At 38.3% G+C, this 21,359-nt stretch overlaps 1 protein-coding gene across 2 annotated transcripts in view; it reads left to right on the top strand.

The window, feature by feature from the left end:
- The window catches only part of POU2F1 (POU class 2 homeobox 1), a 49,406-nt gene that overhangs the window by 17,098 nt on the left and 10,949 nt on the right, over positions 1-21,359 (top strand). Inside the window, exons 5-8 of one of the 2 annotated variants that reach the window (XM_008948934.1) lie at positions 419-598; positions 6,875-6,992; positions 16,470-16,564; positions 18,879-19,052. In XM_008948934.1, coding sequence (XP_008947182.1) covers positions 419-598; positions 6,875-6,992; positions 16,470-16,564; positions 18,879-19,052 — 567 coding nt within the window. Of the gene's footprint in view, positions 1-418; positions 599-6,865; positions 6,993-16,469; positions 16,565-18,878; positions 19,053-21,359 lie in introns of both variants that reach the window. The other variant, XM_008948933.1, reaches the window with a different exon arrangement.

Below are 21,359 nucleotides of genomic sequence, written 5' to 3'. Positions count from 1 at the left end.
TGCTTGTCATTCATCTGGCTAATCACTTGCTGTTCTGTTGGGTGTAAATTTCCTTTCAAATCTTGGCAATACTGGTTCTTTTGTTTTGCTTGCTACTCTATTACCTTTTTCCTGAACCTCTTGGTAGTGTGGTGAAGAAAAGTTAGGAGTAAAGTTAGGTTCTGTAGCTGCCAGTAGGTGCAAATGTTTGTGTTCATGCAGTTTGGTTTATGTCAGGTCTGTGGTAGGTTGGTTGCTACAGTGTTGAGTAGCCAGCTCTCCTTACTTAAGGCCAGAGTCATTGGCTAGTTAATGGCTGAACCGTAGTGATAGCTCTAGGAATGTCTGGTTAATATAATGAGTAATGAGCTAGCTAATGACTTTGTAGCTGAAGTGGCTCTTTCCGTTATTAATGGCTGTGTTTTCTAATTATTTATAGCTCACGTTGACGCCAGCCCAGCAACAGTTATTGCTACAACAGGCGCAGGCACAGTTGCTGGCAGCTGCAGTGCAGCATTCAGCCAGTCAGCAGCACAGCGCTGCTGGTGCCACCATCTCGGCCTCTGCTGCAACACCGATGACGCAGATCCCTCTATCTCAGCCAATACAGATTGCACAGGTGAGCCTTGAGGCTTGAGAGGGTGGAAAATAAAGAGGTTTGACTAATTGCATCGCTCAAATATTCTGTTCCTTATTCAGTGAGTTTCAGTAGTCCTTGAGTGTACTGTTAGTCTTTCCTCATGCATCCATAGGTGGTGAGGTTGAAGTTGATAGTTTTAGCAAAGTATTGTGTATCACCTGCTCATTGGTTCCACTGGGCTTCTGACTTGTTCCAGAATCTGATCAGGTGTTGTATTTTATGAATTTTCCTCCTTGTAGTTAGCTTAAGAAGGGAGAAAAAAAGGGGCACAGAAAGATGCCCATAGAAAGGACACTTGTTGAGACCTTTATGGATGGGAAGGGATAGCTATGTATCACAGAGGATGATTGTTAGGTCCAAGCAGCAAAATGATAGAGCTGAAGAAAGGCAGTTTGACTTGACAAGTTTGTGGGCTATTGTGGCTTGGTGCTTTTCATGCTCAGTTCAGTGACAAAGAACAGGCACTCTTGTGTGTCTAGAGAAAAACTTGCCAGAATGAGTCTGGTATCAGAATCTGTCCACTTTTATGGTCTGCTGCTAAAGGCCTGTTAATTCTGAAAAATTGCTTGCCAAAGAAGTTGGGCTTTGTAGAAGCAGCAATGATCCTCTTGGGTCCTCCAGGACTGGCTTAGTTCAGGGTGGACAATGCAGTGCCACTGACTGTACGCTTGGCATCTGTAGTGTGGAAACTCCTTAGACTTCTTGACAGAAATAACAGTATAGAGCATAGGCATCTTGAGTACTACTAGTAGGTGCTTATGTTGCTGACACTGAGGTCCATCTTTCCATAGACTAAAGTTCTCAGTACATAATGTTTCAGTTCGATTAGTCTGGCTGTGCATGTTGGGTATGTAATCTTCAAAGTTGCTGCTTCTTACAGTGAGCAGGTTCTTTAAGGTTGTCTGATGCTTTCTATTGAGACTATTTTCACTTGCGTTCAACTGGGAATAAGTGTCAAAAAAGTGAAGATGAGGGCTGATTAAATAAAAGAATGGAAATGTCACAATTATCTGTGAAGTCCATTTGTGAAATGTGCTATACCTTTATTGTGCTAGTCCACTAGCTGAATAACAGCCCGGTTGTGCTATCAGATTTTTCATTAGCTGAAGTGGCAAACTTCTGTGCTGATGGTCTGAAAGTTGTGACGTCTCCGGCTGTCCTTACAGAGGCCAGGGTGATGCTATCCCACGTTTGAAAGGCCAGTACTGATGTTGCCCACAGACACCCTCACGCCGAGCCTCTTAGTGCACTGGGATGAGTCATGTGCAGTAGATATTCCTTCTTTTAGCAAAGAATCCCACTTCACTCTCATGATCTGAAAATAACTCAAAGATGTAGCATTCAAGGAAACTTGTAACTCCCAAGACCATCTCTCAGTTTTGTTAAGCCTTTGTCTCTAGCCAATCATACAGACAGATTTCAAGAAAAGAATTGGAAATGCCCTTGTCATGGAACTTGATGGTTAGCTTCTAACATCTCTCCATGCATCTGTCACAGAGTTCCCATTTGATATTATGTGAGTCTTTTAACCTGAGTGTAATTGATCCATGGGGGTGTGCCTCTTGTTTTCCAGGTGTGCAGTTTAAGATAGTGAGTTCTGCTTTACTGAAGTGTAGAACATTAAAATTTCATAGTAATAAAATCTGTACCTTGAACTTCCTGACTTTACTTTTGTCAAGTATGCTACCAAATTAGTGGATATTTTTGAGAGCATCGTTGCACATGAGATGTTGCTAATCCCACTCTTCCACTTCAGTGGGAAGCTGTGGAAATGTATGAAACATTTACAATTATTAATTTAGTCCTGGGTTTTTCTTCAGGACTTACAAAATCTTCAGAGAATTGCTTGAGAAGAGTTGAAAAGATCAGGCATGTGCTGTCAAATTGGAGCTTCTGAAGTGAGCATTGTCTGTTTTGTGTGCGTGAATGAGCTAAAAGCTCTATGAAAAATAGCATGTGATCATGTAGTTTTATAGAATTTATAGAACTATAGTCTGTATATTTATAGAACCATATAAAGTGTATCTGCGGCACAGGGAGAACAAATAAGTTTCACTTGTTTTCTGGCATTCCTAATTACTTAAATGTTTGACTGTACAAGGAATTTCTTTTAGGTTAGATTATTTCAATATATAAAAGTAGCTTGGCTGAATCTTGTTAGTTCCTTATGGTGAAAGTGCAGAGCATAATTTGTACAGGTGTTCGATATAATTTGAGACACTATGAAAAACTTCTACCATCTAGGATTGTGGAGGGATAATACCATGCTTTTTGACCCATCTTGACAACAATTTATAGCCACTGCTCAGCTTTGTTTGTATTGCTATTATAAACATAACTGATTGCACAAATAGATGAATGTTTGTTTTAATTGATGATTTTTGAATAATTGATTAACTGGCAGGTCTCTGCAGCCGGGGGATTACCATATTTATTTTAATTAACTAATCGCACAAGCATGGCTTCTTCAGTGTGCAGTACAGTTAATGTAAGGTATCTGCTGCAATAGTCTGGTAACATGTTTGTGCTGCTGCTGGGCTGATGCTAAATTGTCACTAAACAGTTGTACCAAGTTTTGGAGTTCTTTATAAATTTTACTTGTTTTCAGGATCTGTGATGACCATTGGATGATGTAAACCTCAAAAAGACAGAGATGCTTAAGTTTGTTCTGAAGTTGTAACTAGATATAATGGCACTGAATTTACATTATTAGATGATTTAAAAAAAAAAAAACAAAACAAAACAAAACTTCCTCACATCAAGACATAGCACTTGGGAGATTATCCTGCCTTGGCAGTTTGATTTTTTTTTTTTTTTTTAAATCTTTATAAATTGTTAGACAGCCCAAGAAGACAGGCATGTTTCCTCAAAAGTCTTTCCATCTCTTCCTATGTGCTTGTGCTAGTATATAGAATTTTGCCATTGAGAGAATGAAATCAGTATAGGAAAACAGTTGGGGGGGTATGAATGGTTGCTATTGGGAGATTTATTGTAATGCTACAATTAACTAAATAATAAAACTTTCCTAAGGTAGAAATAAAGTTGGATTTCAAATAATTTTGAGGGGCTGGTAAGGATATTCAAGAGTGATTAGCCTTGGAGGTATAATTTCCATTCTGTGTTATGGAATTGTACTTCTGTATTTAAACAAGACTCAGCCAAGATACCATTTACCAAGGGAGATGGACAGAATAAGATTCCTTATACCAGTTATCCCTGAGGCCTCAATTTAAAAATGGTTTTCTCATATTAAAGTGTAAAAGCCTGATGATAAGAGCTGCCCTGTCTTAGCTGGGTACCCTATGTTATGAATGCTATAGTCTTAAATAAAAAGCTCTCCTTTGATCTTTCAGATACACTGCCACTGTTTCATTGTATTCTTTCTTGTATGCAACTCTATCTCCTGTGGTGCTGCTTCAAATCATCTGAGATCTACTTGGTCATCTGGAGGGGTTTGATGCATTTACTTTTGGTGAGGGAGGTTCTCAACCTATCTGTTTTTCTGTCCATATTTTTTAGTTCAAAAATTTCATCCCAGCTCTTCCTTCTTGATTTCTGCTTTTTCTCTTATCCACCTCTGTTTTCATCCTTCAGACTCTCTTCATTTATTTTTCTTCCATACAAGGTTCATAGCCTTAGTCAGCTTGCCCTACTGTTGCTACTTCTGTTTCTTCCTCTGCATCAAGTCCTCACGTCCAATTCAATATGAGCCCATCTGTGCTGGAAGAGTCTGCTCAGTCTGCAAAGGCAACAAATACAGCATTGAAAATCAAAGAATAAATGAGTGGATGTCCCTGTCATGTTGGGCACATGAAATAAGAGCTGTTAGTTTTTCAGTTCTGACCAATGTAATTTTATGATACAAAGTCAGAAGAAACATGGAGTTCCTGGGAAAAACTGGAGAAGTTACATATCTTTACAGAGGACAATTGCCTTGATTTCATAGGAATGGTTGTGGTGCTTCTCAAATTTTCTGAAGGCAAACAGTACTATCAACTTTAAAAGCACTCTGTTACTCTGGGGACCACTTTTAAAAATTTTACTTTTCACTTAAAAAATTGAAGCTTCCATTTCTTAAAGAGCATTGCTTCGTCAATCCACCTGGTGTCTGTTTACCATACTATTGCATTGCATGCTTTTGACTTAACATGACCAATTTGCCTAAGTGATCGATGGGTGGTGTCTTTCTAATGCAAGTTAAGTATTTTTGTTATAATGCTTGTCTATGGTTTCATAAAGCAATGGACTTTTTTTTCCACCCTAATATTCCTTTTCACTCATTGACACTCCCTACCTGTCTTCCCCAGAAGGAGATGGATTCAAGTTTTAATTCTTAGTTTAACAGTTTTAAAATAATGTAAGGTCATAGGCAGATAACTATATTATGAAAATAGTTGTGTTGTGTAAATGAAAACATCCTTATCAATCTGTCTTGACTTTCCATCACCATCTCCACTGCTGGCAATTAATGGCCTTTCACATCTGCTGGCTGAGCAGCTTGTATGAGTGCTCAGTAACCTGCATCAATCAAAATGCATGGGTGCTACTTTAGTGGCTTTAAGAAGCAGGTCTTTGTTAGTCTGGCTCACTTCAACTCAGTATGTTTGGGAGTATGTTAAAACGAGCAGCTCCATTCAAGCATCTAGACTGAGCACTGTTGAGGAGCAAACTGGCATTGTTAACGACTTCTGACACAGTCAGACCCAGCAGAGGGTCTGCGCAAACAGTACCACAGTATCTTACCTGAAAGAGAGTTTGGGGAGGTTTTTTGTTTGGTTGTTTTGGTTTGGTTTGTTTAATGGGAGGTTGTAAGTGTGGGAAATATTTCAAGGCTTTTATCCACCTGCTTGGCAGATATTTTGAAATGGCTTCTTCTCAGGCAGATGGAAAGATTCTACACATGTGTATAGGGAACTGCTGGAGAGAGTCCAGCGTAGGGCTACAAAGATGATTAAGGGAGTGGAGCATCTCCCTTATGAGGAAAGGCTGAGGGAGCTGGGTCTCTTTAGGCTGGAGAAAAGGAGACTGAGGGGTGACCGCATCAATGTTTACAAATATGTAAGGGGTGAGTGTCAGGCAGATGGAATTAAGCTTTTTTCAGTGATGACCTGTGATAGGACAAGGGGTAACGGGTGCAAATTGGAGCATAGGAGGTTCAAGGTGAATATCAGGAAAAATTTTTTTACTGTGAGGGTGACAGAGCACTGGAACAGGCTGCCCAGAGAGGTTGTGGAGTCTCCTTCACTGGATTCATGCAAACCCCGCCTGGACGCCTTCCTGTGTGATGTACTCTAGGTGATCCTGCTCTGGCAGGGGGGGTGGACTAGATGATCTTTCGAGGTCCCTTCCAACCCCTGTGATTCTATGATTAGCTCTGTTATGTTGCCTTGCTAGTTTGGGGGGAATATTTTTAGGCAGTTCTCTGTGTTTTCATTCTCCAGCTAAATAGCAAGTTGAAGCATTTTTCTTGATGACTCAGTTTCTCAGAGATTAGCATTTACATTGAGACTAGTCATTTAATTATAGAAAATTAATAGTTCTGAAAGGTTCAAATACATAAAAGTAGAGTTCTACAATAGTGCAGTGGTTTTGGTTATTCCTTTTAACCTATAATTATAGCCATGTCTGTTATGTTCATTGTAATTTGTTTCAGACCAAATATATTTATTTGCTATTTGAGTTAGCTGCTTCCCAAAGATGACCTGAACAACCAAAGTGCAAACTAGGGATCTGTAATTTTTTTGTTTTCCTGTTGCTGATTAGAGTGATAATTGCAGATGGTTATAAGCAAATATGCTTGATTTGTCAATGATTAATTTTGGATCAGAGTCCCATCCTCAAAAAAATAGGTCTGAGAAATACAGGTACTGATAAGTCAAAATGTATTTAAAAACGTCTGCATTTGAGGAACGGGGAGTGTATTGGGTTTGGGTTTTTTTTTTCCCTTTTTTAAAAGCTGAACAGTGCTGGAAGTATTTTGCTGGGTTACTTGGTAAACAGTTTTTGTTAGTTTTTCATGAAGGACAGTGAAATTCAAAGTGCCAGCCTAAGGGATACGCAGTAGCATAACTGCTGGTTTTGAGATCCATTTTTATCTCTAAATGTTAGAATGTAACTGGTTGATAGGAAATCTAGTTCCATTGGCTGACTAAAATGTCTAACGCACAGCTCTTTCTGTTCCTTTTTCTTTTTTCTTCTGTTTCTTTCCCCCCCCCTTTTTTTTTCCCCTTCTCCTGTTTCCTTAAGGATTTGCAGCACTTGCAGCAGCTTCAGCAGCAGAATCTCAACCTGCAACAGTTTGTGTTGGTGCACCCAACAACCAACTTGCAGCCAGCACAGTTCATCATCTCACAAACACCGCAGGGGCAGCAGGGTAAGTGCTCCTTGCCAGAAAAGAAAATCATACATAGCTTTTTAGAGGAGAAGGTGAAACTGACATGGTTCATACACCTTCACTAACTGTTGAAGTTAGGAGAAATAACAGTATTGCAATTAGGAGACCTTAGGTTGTCCCTTTCTGAGTGTTAGACCTCAGCCTTGTAAAAGTTTGAGTAGCTCACTTCTTAAGGAGGATCAATCCAGATATCATGTCATAGGAAAATTTATTAACAACAAGAAGGCCTGTTGGGAAATACTGAAGAATCTGAATTTCTGGGTCAGGCTCTCAAGAAGGAAGCCTACTGGGAAAATAACTTGGAGAACACAAGTCCAGACCTCAAAGACAGAATCCTAGGAGGTGGAGTCCTGGAGAGTGTGTGGGCTGTCTGGATTAGGTCAATGCTAAAAAGGGCTAAGAAATTCTAAGGCTGAAAAAGCTTACAAAATCAAGAATCCTTGTGAGAGGCTAGAAAAGTCATTAAGTCTGGAGAGGGTACAGTAAATTTTGTCATAAACTGAAACTAAAATTATACGTTAGGAAAAGAGCTACAATGCTTGATTTTTGTATAATAACTTTTAGAAATAATATTTTGGCTATATACTGGGTGTGGCTTACCTGCTGAAGGAAAACCAAGGCAGTGGTAGGTAGCAGTGTGCCAGACCAGTTAAGATGTTATACAGAAACTTTGCTTTAAGAACGAATGTGTTCAGGTTGCAATACATCACAGTACTGATTGCACCCCATTTGTTGTTGCCCACAGAAAACTGCATTTAGCCATGACCTCTTATGCTGATATAGTCCACTGGTCTTTTTTCCCCTCTTTCTCTTCTATGTGAACGCTACTTAGTTGTTCAGATCTGGTAATCCAAAGATTCTTGCTCAGAAGGCAAATCCTGTTATGCTTGAAGAATCCTCCAGACCCTTGCTGTCCTATAAAGCAGCTCTTTGCACCTCATTTTCTTCTGTTCTTTTCAATTTTTTCATGCATCATTCCTTCTGGTATACTATGACTTGGATAGAGCTGCATTTCCATTACGCTGAAGCGCTTTCACTGTCTGAATGCTCTCACATTTGAATAAAGGGTTAGTCAAAATTAACTTTCTTTTAATAGGACTTGGTTTAAGGGAGCTTTTATACCAGCACTGGTTGAAAATGGCTAAGAGGCTATTCACAGAGGCATTAACTGATGTACTAGTTTCTTAAAATGAAGCAGAACTTATAAGCTTAACATATTCTTCTAGAAGAAATCAAACTTCATCAAAATTTATTTCAAAGATTTGTCAGAATAGGTACTTTTAAAAATAAATTATTGTAAGGAAATGGCAAGCAGAAAAGCATGTTTTTGAGAAACTCCTTGATATTAATGTCTTCCTACGTTTTTTCAGCTAACTTCTGATGGTTTTCTAAAATACATCTGAAGGTACTTCACAAAAAGGGAAATTACAGAAGCAAATTATATTCATCTCTCAAAATTAGTTGTTTGCATTTTAGAAAGGAAGGAAAGGTTTTTTTCTTTGAAATCTTCTGAAGCAGAGTAACTCACTGTAAGAGGTTTTCGTAGTATGTTTTCCAAGGGCCATCTCTGAAGATAATTTCTTCACTGAAATTTAAGACCTACATATTGCTGTCATCAATGACGCAGTGTGTGTAGAAACATCAAGTTTAACTGGTAATGTGCAGCCTGGACAACTGAATAGCTCAAAAATGTAGGAGGATTTATATTCTGTATTCTGACCATAGGCCATTAGTGTGTGACAACATTCCAAACTGAAATGCTTGAATGGATCTGATTTTCTTCATGAGCACTCCATGATAAAGCAACATGTATGTCATAATACCCCTTATCTCACTTTTTGATATGGCTTTTTGCAGTATTTCATGATTATTGTTAGAAGATCTCAAACAGGATGTTATTATTTATGAGAAAGATTCAGAAAGTGTGTATTTTCATTTTGCTATTTTCTGTTGCAACTGACTTTTCCATGTTCTTGTTCTCCTACTGCTCCATTAGTCAACTTCATAAAATAATAAATATTCTGAAGAAACTACCATAGCGCTTTCTTTAAAACCAACAACATTCAGATTTTTTGGGATGCCTTAATGGTACCATGTGCACCTTTATGGAGATATATATATGCATTTAATAACTGAAAATTCATATCTATAGATTATCTATACTGGAAGAAATCTGTTGCTTTACAAGCTACATACATTATGTATTTAGTACATGTCATGTAGTCATGTCAATGAGAAATATTTTTTTAATACAAGAGAATAGTTCTGAGTGAAATAAGAAAAGCATGGTATCTCTAATCAAGATCATAGAAGACATGTAAGTATTTGGTGGAGAAAAACTTCCTTTATTTGAAGAAGGGATAGGGAGCAGAGTAATGTAATCATATTCAGATTCTTGGAAGGGGTTGAATATCATGGCTTAGATCCAACTTTGAAAAGTTTTAGAAATTTCATTACCTAAAATCTTAATCAAAAATCAGGATATTATTCTACTATCTTTCTTCAACATATATTTTAGATCACAGCAGCAGATGTGAAATTTTCCCCATAAATCCTCTGCCACACGTCTGATGTATTCATCTTCCTTTTCCACATGATTTTGGGTTATTCAATGGCTTATGTGAAACTCACTGTAAAGTTCCTCATTGTCATGGCTTGTAATAGGTAATGTCATAACTGAAGAAATGTTTTCAAGCCTCAGCAGATATGCAGAAGAATGAATGGAAATAAAAACTCAGAACAATTTATTTGGAGCAATTATTGTCACTGTATTATTGTTAAAGTCACAGGTGGGAAAGTAGCACCTTGTAAAGTCTTTATACCTCTTCTCTGTGTTCTTGTATCTAATAGATCTGTCTCTAGAGTAATCAATTCAACATCCTTTACTACAATTATAACTGCTGCTTAAAAATTTACCCTCATCAGATGACTATTTGCCTTTCTACTAGGAAGATATTGCAAATAAAAACCATATCAGTAAAAATCTGAATGGAGAGGGGAAATGTTACTACATTTCATTTAAATTAATCTTGCAAACAGAAGTTGCTGTGATTTGAGAAAGGCTGCGTCATTGTCGGGGAGGTTTAGAAACGGTACCTGTAAAAAAGAGTATCCAGAAAAGCAAGTGTGGAAGGCAAGCTTCTAATTAGCTTTAAGCATTGAAACTAGGCCTACCTATTCTGAAGCTATTGCTGTTTATTATTAAAGACTTTGTTTATTATTTCATTTTTTAACTGTAAAAAATACCTGGGATGATAATAGCAGGCCAAATCAAATCCTTTCTTTCCTTGCATGCTTGTTCTAAGCCTTTGAGACTTCACTTGTAGCCTTAAAAAAAGAAACCAAATGCATTTTTAAAACGTGATAATGAATGTTATATGTTGATACCTACCCTGCTGGCTTCTGGTACCATAACTCAGAGTGGAAATCCCTCAGTCAGCACAAGGACAGAGGAAGATGCCTGAAGTTTCCTGTGTTTGTTCAGAGATGCATCAATTTTGTAACAGACAAGTGTTCATCTCATCTGAGATTGTGCACTTGCACTGCCCTTACAGATTAAATCCTCCTCATTTTGTTAATAATATGCTGTGTGAACCAGGTGAAAATTCTTTGGTCCCCTCAATATGCAGAGAAGGGGAACCATATCATCATTGTCAAGAGACTGTTAATAACAGCATATTTTCTGTCACAGCAGTTGAATGAAATGTAGCTGACTCAAAGTCATTCCCCAAATAAGAAGGGAGAGCTTGAAGTAGAATGAGGAAGAACTTGGAAGAAGTTCATTTAAATGGTGACTTTCCCCCTGTGTTGCAAATACCCATTATGTAGATATGAATTAAATGCTTAATATTTACTGTCCTCTCTGAAATCAAGCCTTTGCTTCTAACCATCTGAACAGCATCAAACGAGTAAAAATGTTCATTTTTACAGTAGCGTGGCAGCACCTTTGCATGGGTCACTGAATTAGTACTCTTCAAAACCATAGTCCACCAACCTCAGCTACTTGTGTCATGTTCTTGAATTGATCTTAAAGGGTACCTGGATACTGCAAAATGTGCAGCAGCTTAACATCTCAGTGGAACGGATTGTAGGAATCCATAGGTTAGTACTTTCTCTACAGTGTTGGATTCCAGTATAACTCCAGCTATGAATCCCAGTTTTAGCAGATCTGGATTTGGTAAAATGAGGCACACCAAAGTTCCCAGAAGTTTCTCTGCGTCAACAGTGATCAACAAGGTTGATCAAATGGCACTGTATGTAATATGTGCTGTGACATATTCTTCTCTTCAGTTGTTTCCAGTTAATCACATTTATGACAATGTAATGGCTTTGTCGTGCAAGCTAGCTTCCAGGATATGTCTGTGAGAAGATGAACAGCTTTGGCAGAGAAAAAGCAGTCAAATTGTTCTTAGATGAAAGAATTTGTTCTTTTGGGAGATCAGTTAGGGATGAATTATGTATTATGCTTCTGGGCCAACTTTTTTAAAATTACGCTGAAAAAATCTGCACTTGAATGTTTGTTTCCTCTTTTGTTTAATTTTAGACAGTAAAAATTGAACCCCGGATCAGTCCCTGGGGACTCTTGGCTGGCAGGAAGAGTTTTTTTGGCTTGAGCCATTATTCATGCTACTTGTAGACATTACAGGAAAAGTCCTGGATGATAGCAGATGCATTTACTTTAACTATTAAAAAACCTCCAAACCTCTAAAGTATCATACTTTAGCATAAATCCTTATCCACCTCCATACAGTAATTCTTTTGGAGCATCATGTAGGTGATGTGTATGATTGTATGCCATATTTAATGCAATAACACCTGTGGGCTCTTAGAAACCAAAACAAAGGTTTAGAAATACTTTACAGTTAAGCATGGAAGTACAATATTAATTTTTATAGATTCAAGAAAACATGTAGATTGGGAGGGACCTCTAGAGGTCATGTAGTATTGCTCAAAGCAAGTCCAATTGCAGCAGAATTCTCGGCACCTTGGCAAGCTGACTTTAAAGATCTTCAGCGATGGAGATTCTGCAGCCTCTTCAAGTACCTGCCCCAATAGTTGACCACTCTCATGATAATAAAAAATAATAAATTGTTTCTTTGTATCTAGGTGTAGTTTTCTGTGTTCTGACTTAAATCTGTTTCATCTCATTACTGTGTACCCTCAAGAAGAGTCCATTTCTCTCTTCACATTAGTCTTCTCATAAGGCTGAGCCAGCTTAATTACTCATTCCTCCTATGAGTGTTCCAGCCTGTTAGCCACCCTGGTGGGCCTTGAGTATACAAAATCCAGGATCTCATTGTGTCTTGCACTGGGAAACCCATGACTGAACACAGCACTCCAGATGTAAGTTCCCCATGGAGGGGAAGGATCACAGCCCTTGACCTGTTGGCTGCACCCTTGCTAATACAGCTAGTATATGATTGGATCTCTTTACTGTAATGGCACACTGCTGGCTCTTTTTCATCTTACTGTGTTCCAGGACCCCCAGGTCTTTTTTCTGCAAAACTGCTTTATAGCCAGCCAATGCCCACCCTGTATTGCTGCACAGGTTTGTTCCAGCCCCCAAGCAAGACGCTGAATTTTTCTGCATTGATCTTCATGAGGTTCCATTTATCCAGCATGTCTAGACCCTGACTTCTGGTTTATTGCCCACTCTCCCTGTATTTAGAATTGTCCACAAATGTGACGGAGAATAAGCGGGAGACAGACACCATTCTATAATGATCGGAAAGCCTCGTTTATTGAAAATCAGAAGGCATCTTTTATATTGTTCTTAATTAGCTCATACATATTGCAAAAGCGAAGCTCACCATTGGTTACAGATTACATGTCAACTCCTCTTATGTTTATCTTTTGTGTTTAGCCTTGCGGTTAGCAGTTCTTTATCTTAGTGTTCCAGTTCCTTTTACTCATCTCATTATCCTACAATAGTTGCACCCCAGGTTATCTTGACTTGGAGTTTGCTTTACTAAACTTCAACCAGCTGCACTTTATCATGTCCCTTTGTTGCTAGCCACTCTGTGGCTAAGTTCTCCACACAAATGTGCTGAGATTATCTTTTGTTTCATCAGCGTTATTGATAATAAAGATATTAAACAATATTGGTGCCAATATGAGTCCCTAAGGAAACAGCAAAGTTTGAAGCACTGATATCTCAGGAGTTGCTCAGAGGGTGCTGCTTTGGACTTACACTACATGCACTATATGTAAAAGGCCGTGCTGTGTGTTCTGTAAGTTAAGTCACTGAAGTTATCTCAGACTGAAATGGGGATGAGTAGTTTCTTCTCAGGAAAAGAAATGACACGCACACAAAAAAAAAAAAAAACACACGAAGGTGAAGCTTAGACTTAGTACTGGTCATGTCTGAAAAGAACAAAACTGCAGGTGCCTGCCCATGGAAGCCTACAAGAGTCCAGAGTGTGTGCGCTGCAACTGTCTGGCAAGACAGTAAGTCAGTGGAAGAGATGCATATTTTGTAAAAACAGTTCAGCTGCTTTCTTCATCCCCTGATCATTTTTTCAGCCAGCTGCAGGTTAAACTAACATGTTCTTTTCATTCCCCAATTTCTGCCTGTGGTGCCTTGTATTGGTATTTCTTAAATGATGTAAAACTGAGTAGATTAAACATGTTCGGAATATTTTATACTGTCCTTCAGTGATAATTACTTCAGATTGTATGAGTGAGAATAAAATGAAGAGTGTAGTCATCTTGTGCTCTTCTGCAGAAGTGTTATTGCCAGAAAAATGTCCTCTGGGATTTCTTTGAGGACCCAAAAAAAAAAAGGACAGTCCTAATTACTCTGATTACAGTCATAAGATGAGTCAGTAACTTGTAACTGATGGTGTTACCAGTGGACTAGATGTCGAATGTGATCACTGTTAGCTGCCTATTTTTTATTACGTTGTTGGGCAGCTGTTATATAGTGTCAATTGGATGGCTTGCCCCTTTCTATTTCAAGTTGCCTGTTAAAATTCACTGTCACTAAAGGAAGGTGACTAAAGGTCGAAGCATCTTCACTTTGAGGTGATTGTTCACTAATTAATATTTAGATTTGGGCAGCTGAAATCATAGAATCTCTATGGTTGGAAAGGACCACTAAGTCCAACCTTCATCCCAGCATTTCCTTTACCACTGGACCATAGTCTCGAGTGCTACATTATCTTTCAAGTGAACAAATACTTGCATTGTAAATAGCACTGTGTAACTGTAGTAGGTATCTGTCAGGGAAGTTCCTTATGCTGTTCCATTCCCTTGCTGTGGCTTTGCAGAAACGCAGCTGAAACATGGTGATATGTGATGGAAAGCAAATTAACATAGTTGTCTATGTTGTGCTATTATCTTGCATAAGCAGCTGGCTATATTCTCTAAGTCTTGAGCATTTTGATAGCAACAGATTATATTTAAAATACATATTCAACACTTTGTAAAAAAAAAAAAAAGCAATATCACTATCAAAAGACAATTCTTCTGTAGTTGTGTGTCTGTCATTGAGGATAAATTTTATGCTTCCTGCCTCTGTGGTGTGCTTTAACCCCAGCCACTCAGTTGCTCCCCTCTGGTGGGATGAGGAAGAGAACTGGAAGAGTAAAAGTGCAAAACCTTGTGGGTTAAGATAAAAATAGCTTAATAGGTAAAGCAAAATCCATGTGTAGAAGCAAAGCAAAAAAAAAACCCAAAACACATCATCAGGCAGGTGTTCAGCCATCCCCAGGAAAGCCAGGCTCCGTCACACGTAACAGGGCCTTGGGAAGACAAGCACCATCACTCTGAATGTCCTCCCTTCCTTCTTCTTGCCCCAGCTTTATATGCTGAGCATGGCATCATATGGTATGTCATATCTCTGTGGTCAGCTGGGGCCAGCTGTCCTGGCTGTGTCCCCTCCCAGATTCTTGTGCACCCCCAGCTTACTCATTGATGGCATGGGGGGAGAAGCAGAAAAGGCCTTGACTCTGTGTAAGTGCTGCTCAGCAACAGCAAAAACATCTCTGTGGCATCAACACTGTTTTCAACACATATCCAAAACATAGTCCTGTGCCTGCTACTATCAGGAAAAATAAGTCTACCCTAGCGAAAACCAGCATACCACAGTAGTCCCTCTTCTCATGTCTCTATGGCTTTAACCTCGCATAAAACTTCCAAGTTTCTCACTCAGTATTTATCAAGTCCTGATTTCCTGTGTCTCCTACATCTATTCTGTTAAGAGTTAACTAGTCATGAATGGTGTGCTCTGGTTGATCGACCAGCTGGTGAGCCAGAACAGACCATGTCAAGCTCAAATTACAGAGCTTTAGTGGTACTTGGTGTTCTGTCTTCTGAGTGCCCATAGTGTCCATCTGTTGTTGTCATGCTGTTGTTCCCCAGTGGTTTTGGGAACTTCGTATACTGAAGACGCCTACTAATTGTAGGTTTAATTAGGTTCTTAAACTGTTACAGGGGAAATTGATAGTCATAGCCAGGAGTTACCTAAAGAATAACAGTGATTTTTTTCACAATACAATTGAGGGAGTCAACTAACTGTAGGTGTATTTTTGTCAAAATTATTACTCCTTTAATTTATATACATTTTAGTATTACAAATGAAAAAAAAAAAATCAGTTTCCAATTAAAACGTATAGCTACAAGCATATATCTGTCTATATATCTCAATATAGTGATAGATTTAATAAGCCATACAACTAGAGAATTTACTTTTAGAATGGCAGCGTATTATACATGTTGGTTGCATTAGTCCAGCTGTTCTTTAATGTTGTAATTTTTTCATAATAGCAGAGTTTTCATATATTCAGTGTGACGTTTATTTTATTTGTGCAGTTTAAGCAGTGTTGAGTATCTTACCTAAGCTTTAAATTCTGATTATTTTTCCAAAAGATTCCTTCTTTATTTCAGCCAGGAGGAGATTATCCAGGCTTGTTTTTCTCCTGGTGTGGTCTGCTTAAGTTTGCCAGAGAAAGCTGCCTCCTTCTTAGGCAGTTGTCATGGGCTGATATGGAGAGGAAGAAGGGGGATCAAGGAGCCATATTTGTAGTTTTGATTAGTATTCAGTTGTTGGATTTGATCCACTTAGTGTTCAGGTTTTTATTTTTATATGGTTCGCTCATTCTCGATCAACTGTTAGTTGCAGGAAAAGATTTAGCTAAAGTCTGCATGCTGAAAGGGGCAATAAATTACTCCTGTACACAAAACAGGGATAACTTAGATCATTACAAACTCCTACAGAGGAGACTGGTACAGAATTGTCTCTTTTACCTTTCTGTCACCACATATACTTCAGGAAAATGCAAGGGGATTTTGAACTGAAGAGTCCAAAGTCTGAGGATATCTGTGCAAGGATGAAATGAAAGTTTGCATCTCAAATTTTTCTAACTTACTTTATTTGTCAGGAGCTTTGTTTCACCTCATTTAACGCTTTAGTCTTTTCAAATGACAAACCAAACCCATCTTTTTCTCTCTCTCCAGGTCTCCTGCAAGCGCAGAATCTCTTAACGCAACTACCTCAGCAAAGCCAAGCCAACCTCCTGCAGTCTCAGCCAAGCATCACCCTTGCCTCGCAGGTCAGGCTTATTTCTACCGTTCATGAGTGGCTCTGAGGGGACATAAACTATTGCAAGTGAATGGACCCTTTGTATTAGTTACCGGAGTAGATATTGTAGCTATGAGTGTGTCTTTGTGGATAGATTCATTGTAGAGCTGAAGTATCAGTAACTTCAGTTTTGTAGTTTCCACCTTAATATGCCTCTTTTCATGCATTAAACATTCTAAATTTTTATTTTTAGCTCAAAATGTCCATGATTGATATTTGAGTTAATGGCACTAGAATGTAATTTGATTTTTCGTAAGGCTTTCATGTACAGTCTACGAATCTGTGAAATTCAGAGGAGCCAGGTGTAGGCTACCTAAGAAGCTCAAAAAGAGGATTACTGACAAGTGTCTTTTTTTCTAAAGGTTGCAGTGGTAATATATATTGTAATCTTGTTGTTTTGTTATTATTGCAAAGTCATTTCCAGTCTTATTAATTACCTTCTGTGAAAGTGAAGACATTGTTAGAAAGGCGTTAAAATATTGTTAGATATGTGTGAAAATATTAAAGCTCTGTAATTAAACTTTAAGATTGTAAGGAAAGAAACTTCAGGTTGCACACACCTGCAAATTTAGTTCTGCTTCACTCTGGGTTTTGCTGTGCAGTTTAGTTACATGAGTAAGTTACATGCTGTTTCTTAAATACCATGTAATACCATACAGTATCTTGCTGCCAACTCGGTTACGTATAAGAATCTTCTAGTCTGTAATATGACGCCCGACTCTATCAGAGTTTTAGAAAACTGCATTTTCTATTACACCATCTACGGTATTTTTCATGCACCATGTGGAAAATGGAGTTTGTCTCATCTCTGTAGTTCATGCCTCAGTTAGTAGCATGACTCCCTGCTAAAGTTTATACTTGGATTAAAGACAACTATCAAAATTACAAAGAGAAAATAAACTACATAAAGGGGATGAAGTCAGTAAAGACACATTGCGGTAATTACCCACCGTGTTTAATGTAAATTAGAAAACATCCAAAACCTTTATAGTGTGACATACACATCTGTAATCCTAGCAAGATCATATATGATCACATTATTTCTAAAGTAATGGAATTATAGAACCTGATCTCCCTCTACCATCTGCTGTGCACTGTGAAATACTGCACTACCCCAGGAGAAAAACAACATAAGGAGCTATATAAAGACTTAGCAACGTGTAGGCCGTTTCTTCTAGAAAAGCTGTTTCTAGACCTGTGCATACACTTTGCATAGTATTGTAGCGTTGCATAGACTTGAGGCTGTTATTTACCCTGAAAAAGTCTGTAGTTTTGGAACTGGGCAAACAACATAAAAGCATGAAGTCATCTTTACGTAAGAGGCTCATCTGAAGTGAACAGAATTCAACTAGAGTGAACAGATTGTATCTCAGTTCATCCGTGGTGCGTAAGAACGTGGAGTTAAATGCTCAAAGCATGTTTCCAATGTTCCTGATGCACATAAAGCCTGAACTGCGTAATAACCAGATCTAGATATATTTTGTTCACTTGTTAATCTTTTCCATGATGCTCAGGTTTTTTCAGGTTCTTATTATTGCTGCATAGCAAAATGCTCTAGTATGCCAGTGTTCAAGAACCTCATGTGGACCTACTGGAAAATTAGTCTTTCATATAGAAGAAAAATGTGATCTAAAAGGAAATATTTTCTGCAGGCTGCCTTTGCTTAATTTCTTGTATCACCAGGACATTGATTCTTCCTGGTGCAAGTATCAGCAGAAGGGTTAGTGGTAGATCTAGTTGTTTTGTGCTGGAGGAGTCGAGTCAGTAACAGGACATGGTGTTAGAAGAAATTTGTCATGTTTGCTGCACCTCTGCATGCTCACTGTTCCAAGATTAAATAAGACACTTGAATCCTTCAGGCTGATGACAATCTGCTGCCTCACCCAAGCAGTAAATTCAATTTTTAAGTGATTAAAAGGAGATGAATGCCAAGCTGTCTATAAATGATAGAACTATATCAAGTAAGAGTATTCAGCCTTTTTTTAAGCAGGTTCTGTAGGAAGCAAAAGCTTTTGGTTATCTCCTGCATTGAACATCTCCTAATTTTTCTTTAATTAGTTCTTACAGAGCCCTTAAAAAGCTGTCACACTAATGCAGTTTTCTGGATTTTGATTGCTCATTCTTGAGAAGAATATAAATAAATTGGAGGAACTTTTAGATCACTGGAAATGTCAAAATCACTGATCTTTCTCACAGAAACTTCACAAACCTTTTTTTAATTTAATTTTTGCTGATTATTCTTTTAAGTCTGATTTTTCTGTTTTCCTTGCTCTCTGTGTTAACAGCCAGCAACCCCAACACGCACAATAGCAGCGACCCCCATTCAGCCACTTCCACAGAGCCAGTCAACACCAAAGCGAATCGACACTCCCAGCTTGGAGGAGCCCAGTGACCTTGAGGAGCTTGAGCAGTTTGCCAAGACTTTCAAACAAAGACGGATCAAACTTGGATTCACTCAGGTGAGACTATGTACCTTAGTGCCTGCCAGTGTGGAATCTGAGGTCTCATCTTTCAAGTCTGGAGGGAGACTACAATTCCACCTTTTCCTTGGAGAACCTTCTTAAATAGGGTCATGCTCTGGCCTTTATGTAGGTGGTTTCTAAGAAATAATGGAAGAAGCTACGCATCCATCTTACTTCCCTCTTGGTTTTAAAGCATAGCCATTTTCCCAGCAGGCATGTGCATTTACTCGCCACGGATGTCATTGCATGTGCACTGTTCATTCTGTAGGATGTAAAATGAATGGGACAAAGCAATTTAAAGCTGCCTTCAGAAGTACAAAGTTCTAAAAATCTTACACCACAATTAACTGCTCTGTGTGTTCAAAAAGTGTATCATAACTGTGGAGATGCTTTGGATGTCAAAGGGGTTTTATCTCTCAAATCATATTTTCCAATTAAACATCAATGATTTCTGTATCTAATGCTTTTGCAAAGGTTCCTAAACAAAACCTGAAAGGACTGGACTGTAACCTCTGAAGTTCTCTCCTCAGAGACGTGAGCTGGAGTTGTGGTTTGTTTCGTTTTGCTTAAAAGCTCAGAAATTACCCATAGAGCAGAAGAAAAGTAATTTTGAACATAGTGAAAATGGTTGAATGAGGAGCACAAACAAAAGTACAAAGTGCATTTACGTGTTCTGTTATTCTGTTGAAAGGAAATGCTGCTTGGATCCAAGAGTCCTTTATTATCAATATCAAAATGATTTTTTTTCCCTCTGCGAAATTAAAATATCTATTGTCCAGGTAAACGATAAATTTTGGCAGGAGTTTGTGGTAAGCGGAGACATGTTTTTGCTATAAGAAATAGCATGCAAAAATCAAAGTACATATTTAAAAGTCTGAGCTCAGAGCAGTCAATCCAACGTACGTGATTTGTTGTCCTCTCCCCCCTCACCCTTCCAGACTAACTAAATCTACTCTAACTGAAAGTATGTGCTGAAGTCGGATTTATTTTTCTGGCAAAGTCCTAAATGTTTGAAAAATCAGGGTTCATAATGATCTTAATTACAACTCAAGAACAGAATGTTCTTTGTAAAATGTAGTGCATTTTGCTGGCACGTATGTCTCCTTCCCTCTCTTCTTTCCACTAGAGGGAGGCACAGAAATACAAGTGATGGACATGCACAAATGCTACAATAGAGCAGAACAGAACAGAGTAAAATACAATAGCTTCCCTATAGCCTGGCTGAGAAGGTTCACGTAGATCTTTAGTTATGTTTAATCTGCCCTGCTGTGAGATGATTATAAAGGCTCAAATAGACTTTAAAGGTATGAGTTAACCCTTCTTTATTAACCCTGTTCTGAATTTTCATGGTGAGGAAAAATGAATGCAACCGCAGAGACTTACATTTCAGTAAGCGTATGAGCTTAAAATGGGAATCTTGAGAAAGTGATAAAATTCCGTTTGATCATTCCCACCCTACTCTGAATTTGTATGTGTATAGTTAGACAGTTATAAAAACTCTTACCTAATTGCATAATTGGATGATAATTAAAGATCCCTATTACTTTGGTTTCCTATAGCTGGATAAATCGTCTGCCTTTCAAAGGATAAAGGAAATATATTTCCAGTGGTACCGTAAGCTTTTTCAGACTCTCGCCACCCCTGCCTTTCAAAAATAATTGTATGATTTAGTTTGCATAGCAAACTAATCACTTACTACATTCTATCTTATGAACAATGTAACAGGTTTTGAATTTCAGGAGTTCTGTCTCTTCTCCCACCCTGAAAAGTGGGATGATGGATTTTAAATCCTGATGTTTGTTTTCCTTAAAAATATATCCAGGTTCAACATAAAGAGACACAAGGAGCATACTGCACCTTAGCATTATTGCAGTTATATGATTAATTGGTTGGTACAGATTCAAGCTATGTGAGCAAACATTGTTAGACAATGTTATTTTTATTCTATAAAGATATTACTTCTGCTAGTCTATCTGAGCTTCTTAACAGACCAGTACGCACAATGATACACCTTATAATTTATTTCAGTTCAGTACTGGAGCTTCATTTGACCTACAGGGTACATCAGAGGGTATACAGCGCCTTTATCCTCTGTTCCATCCATCCTTTCAGTGGTCTATCCCAGTATATAGAATCCTCATCCCAATATGGAAATTCCTTTGCCTACAGCTGAAATGCTGCCACCTTTTGGCATTGAAAACTATTGACAAAGAAATGGTTAACCCTTTTAAATAAGATGGCAGATGTTAGTAAGAACAACATAAATACCAGAATTAAATTTAGTAGTGGGCTGGAGCAAAATTC

This window comes from Merops nubicus, unplaced genomic scaffold (assembly GCF_000691845.1).
Source record: "Merops nubicus isolate BGI_N331 unplaced genomic scaffold, ASM69184v1 scaffold4051, whole genome shotgun sequence".
Classification (NCBI taxonomy): Eukaryota; Metazoa; Chordata; class Aves; order Coraciiformes; family Meropidae; genus Merops; species Merops nubicus.
The sequence above is the reverse complement of the archived record's forward strand: the minus strand, read 5'-3'. Positions and strand labels throughout refer to the sequence as shown.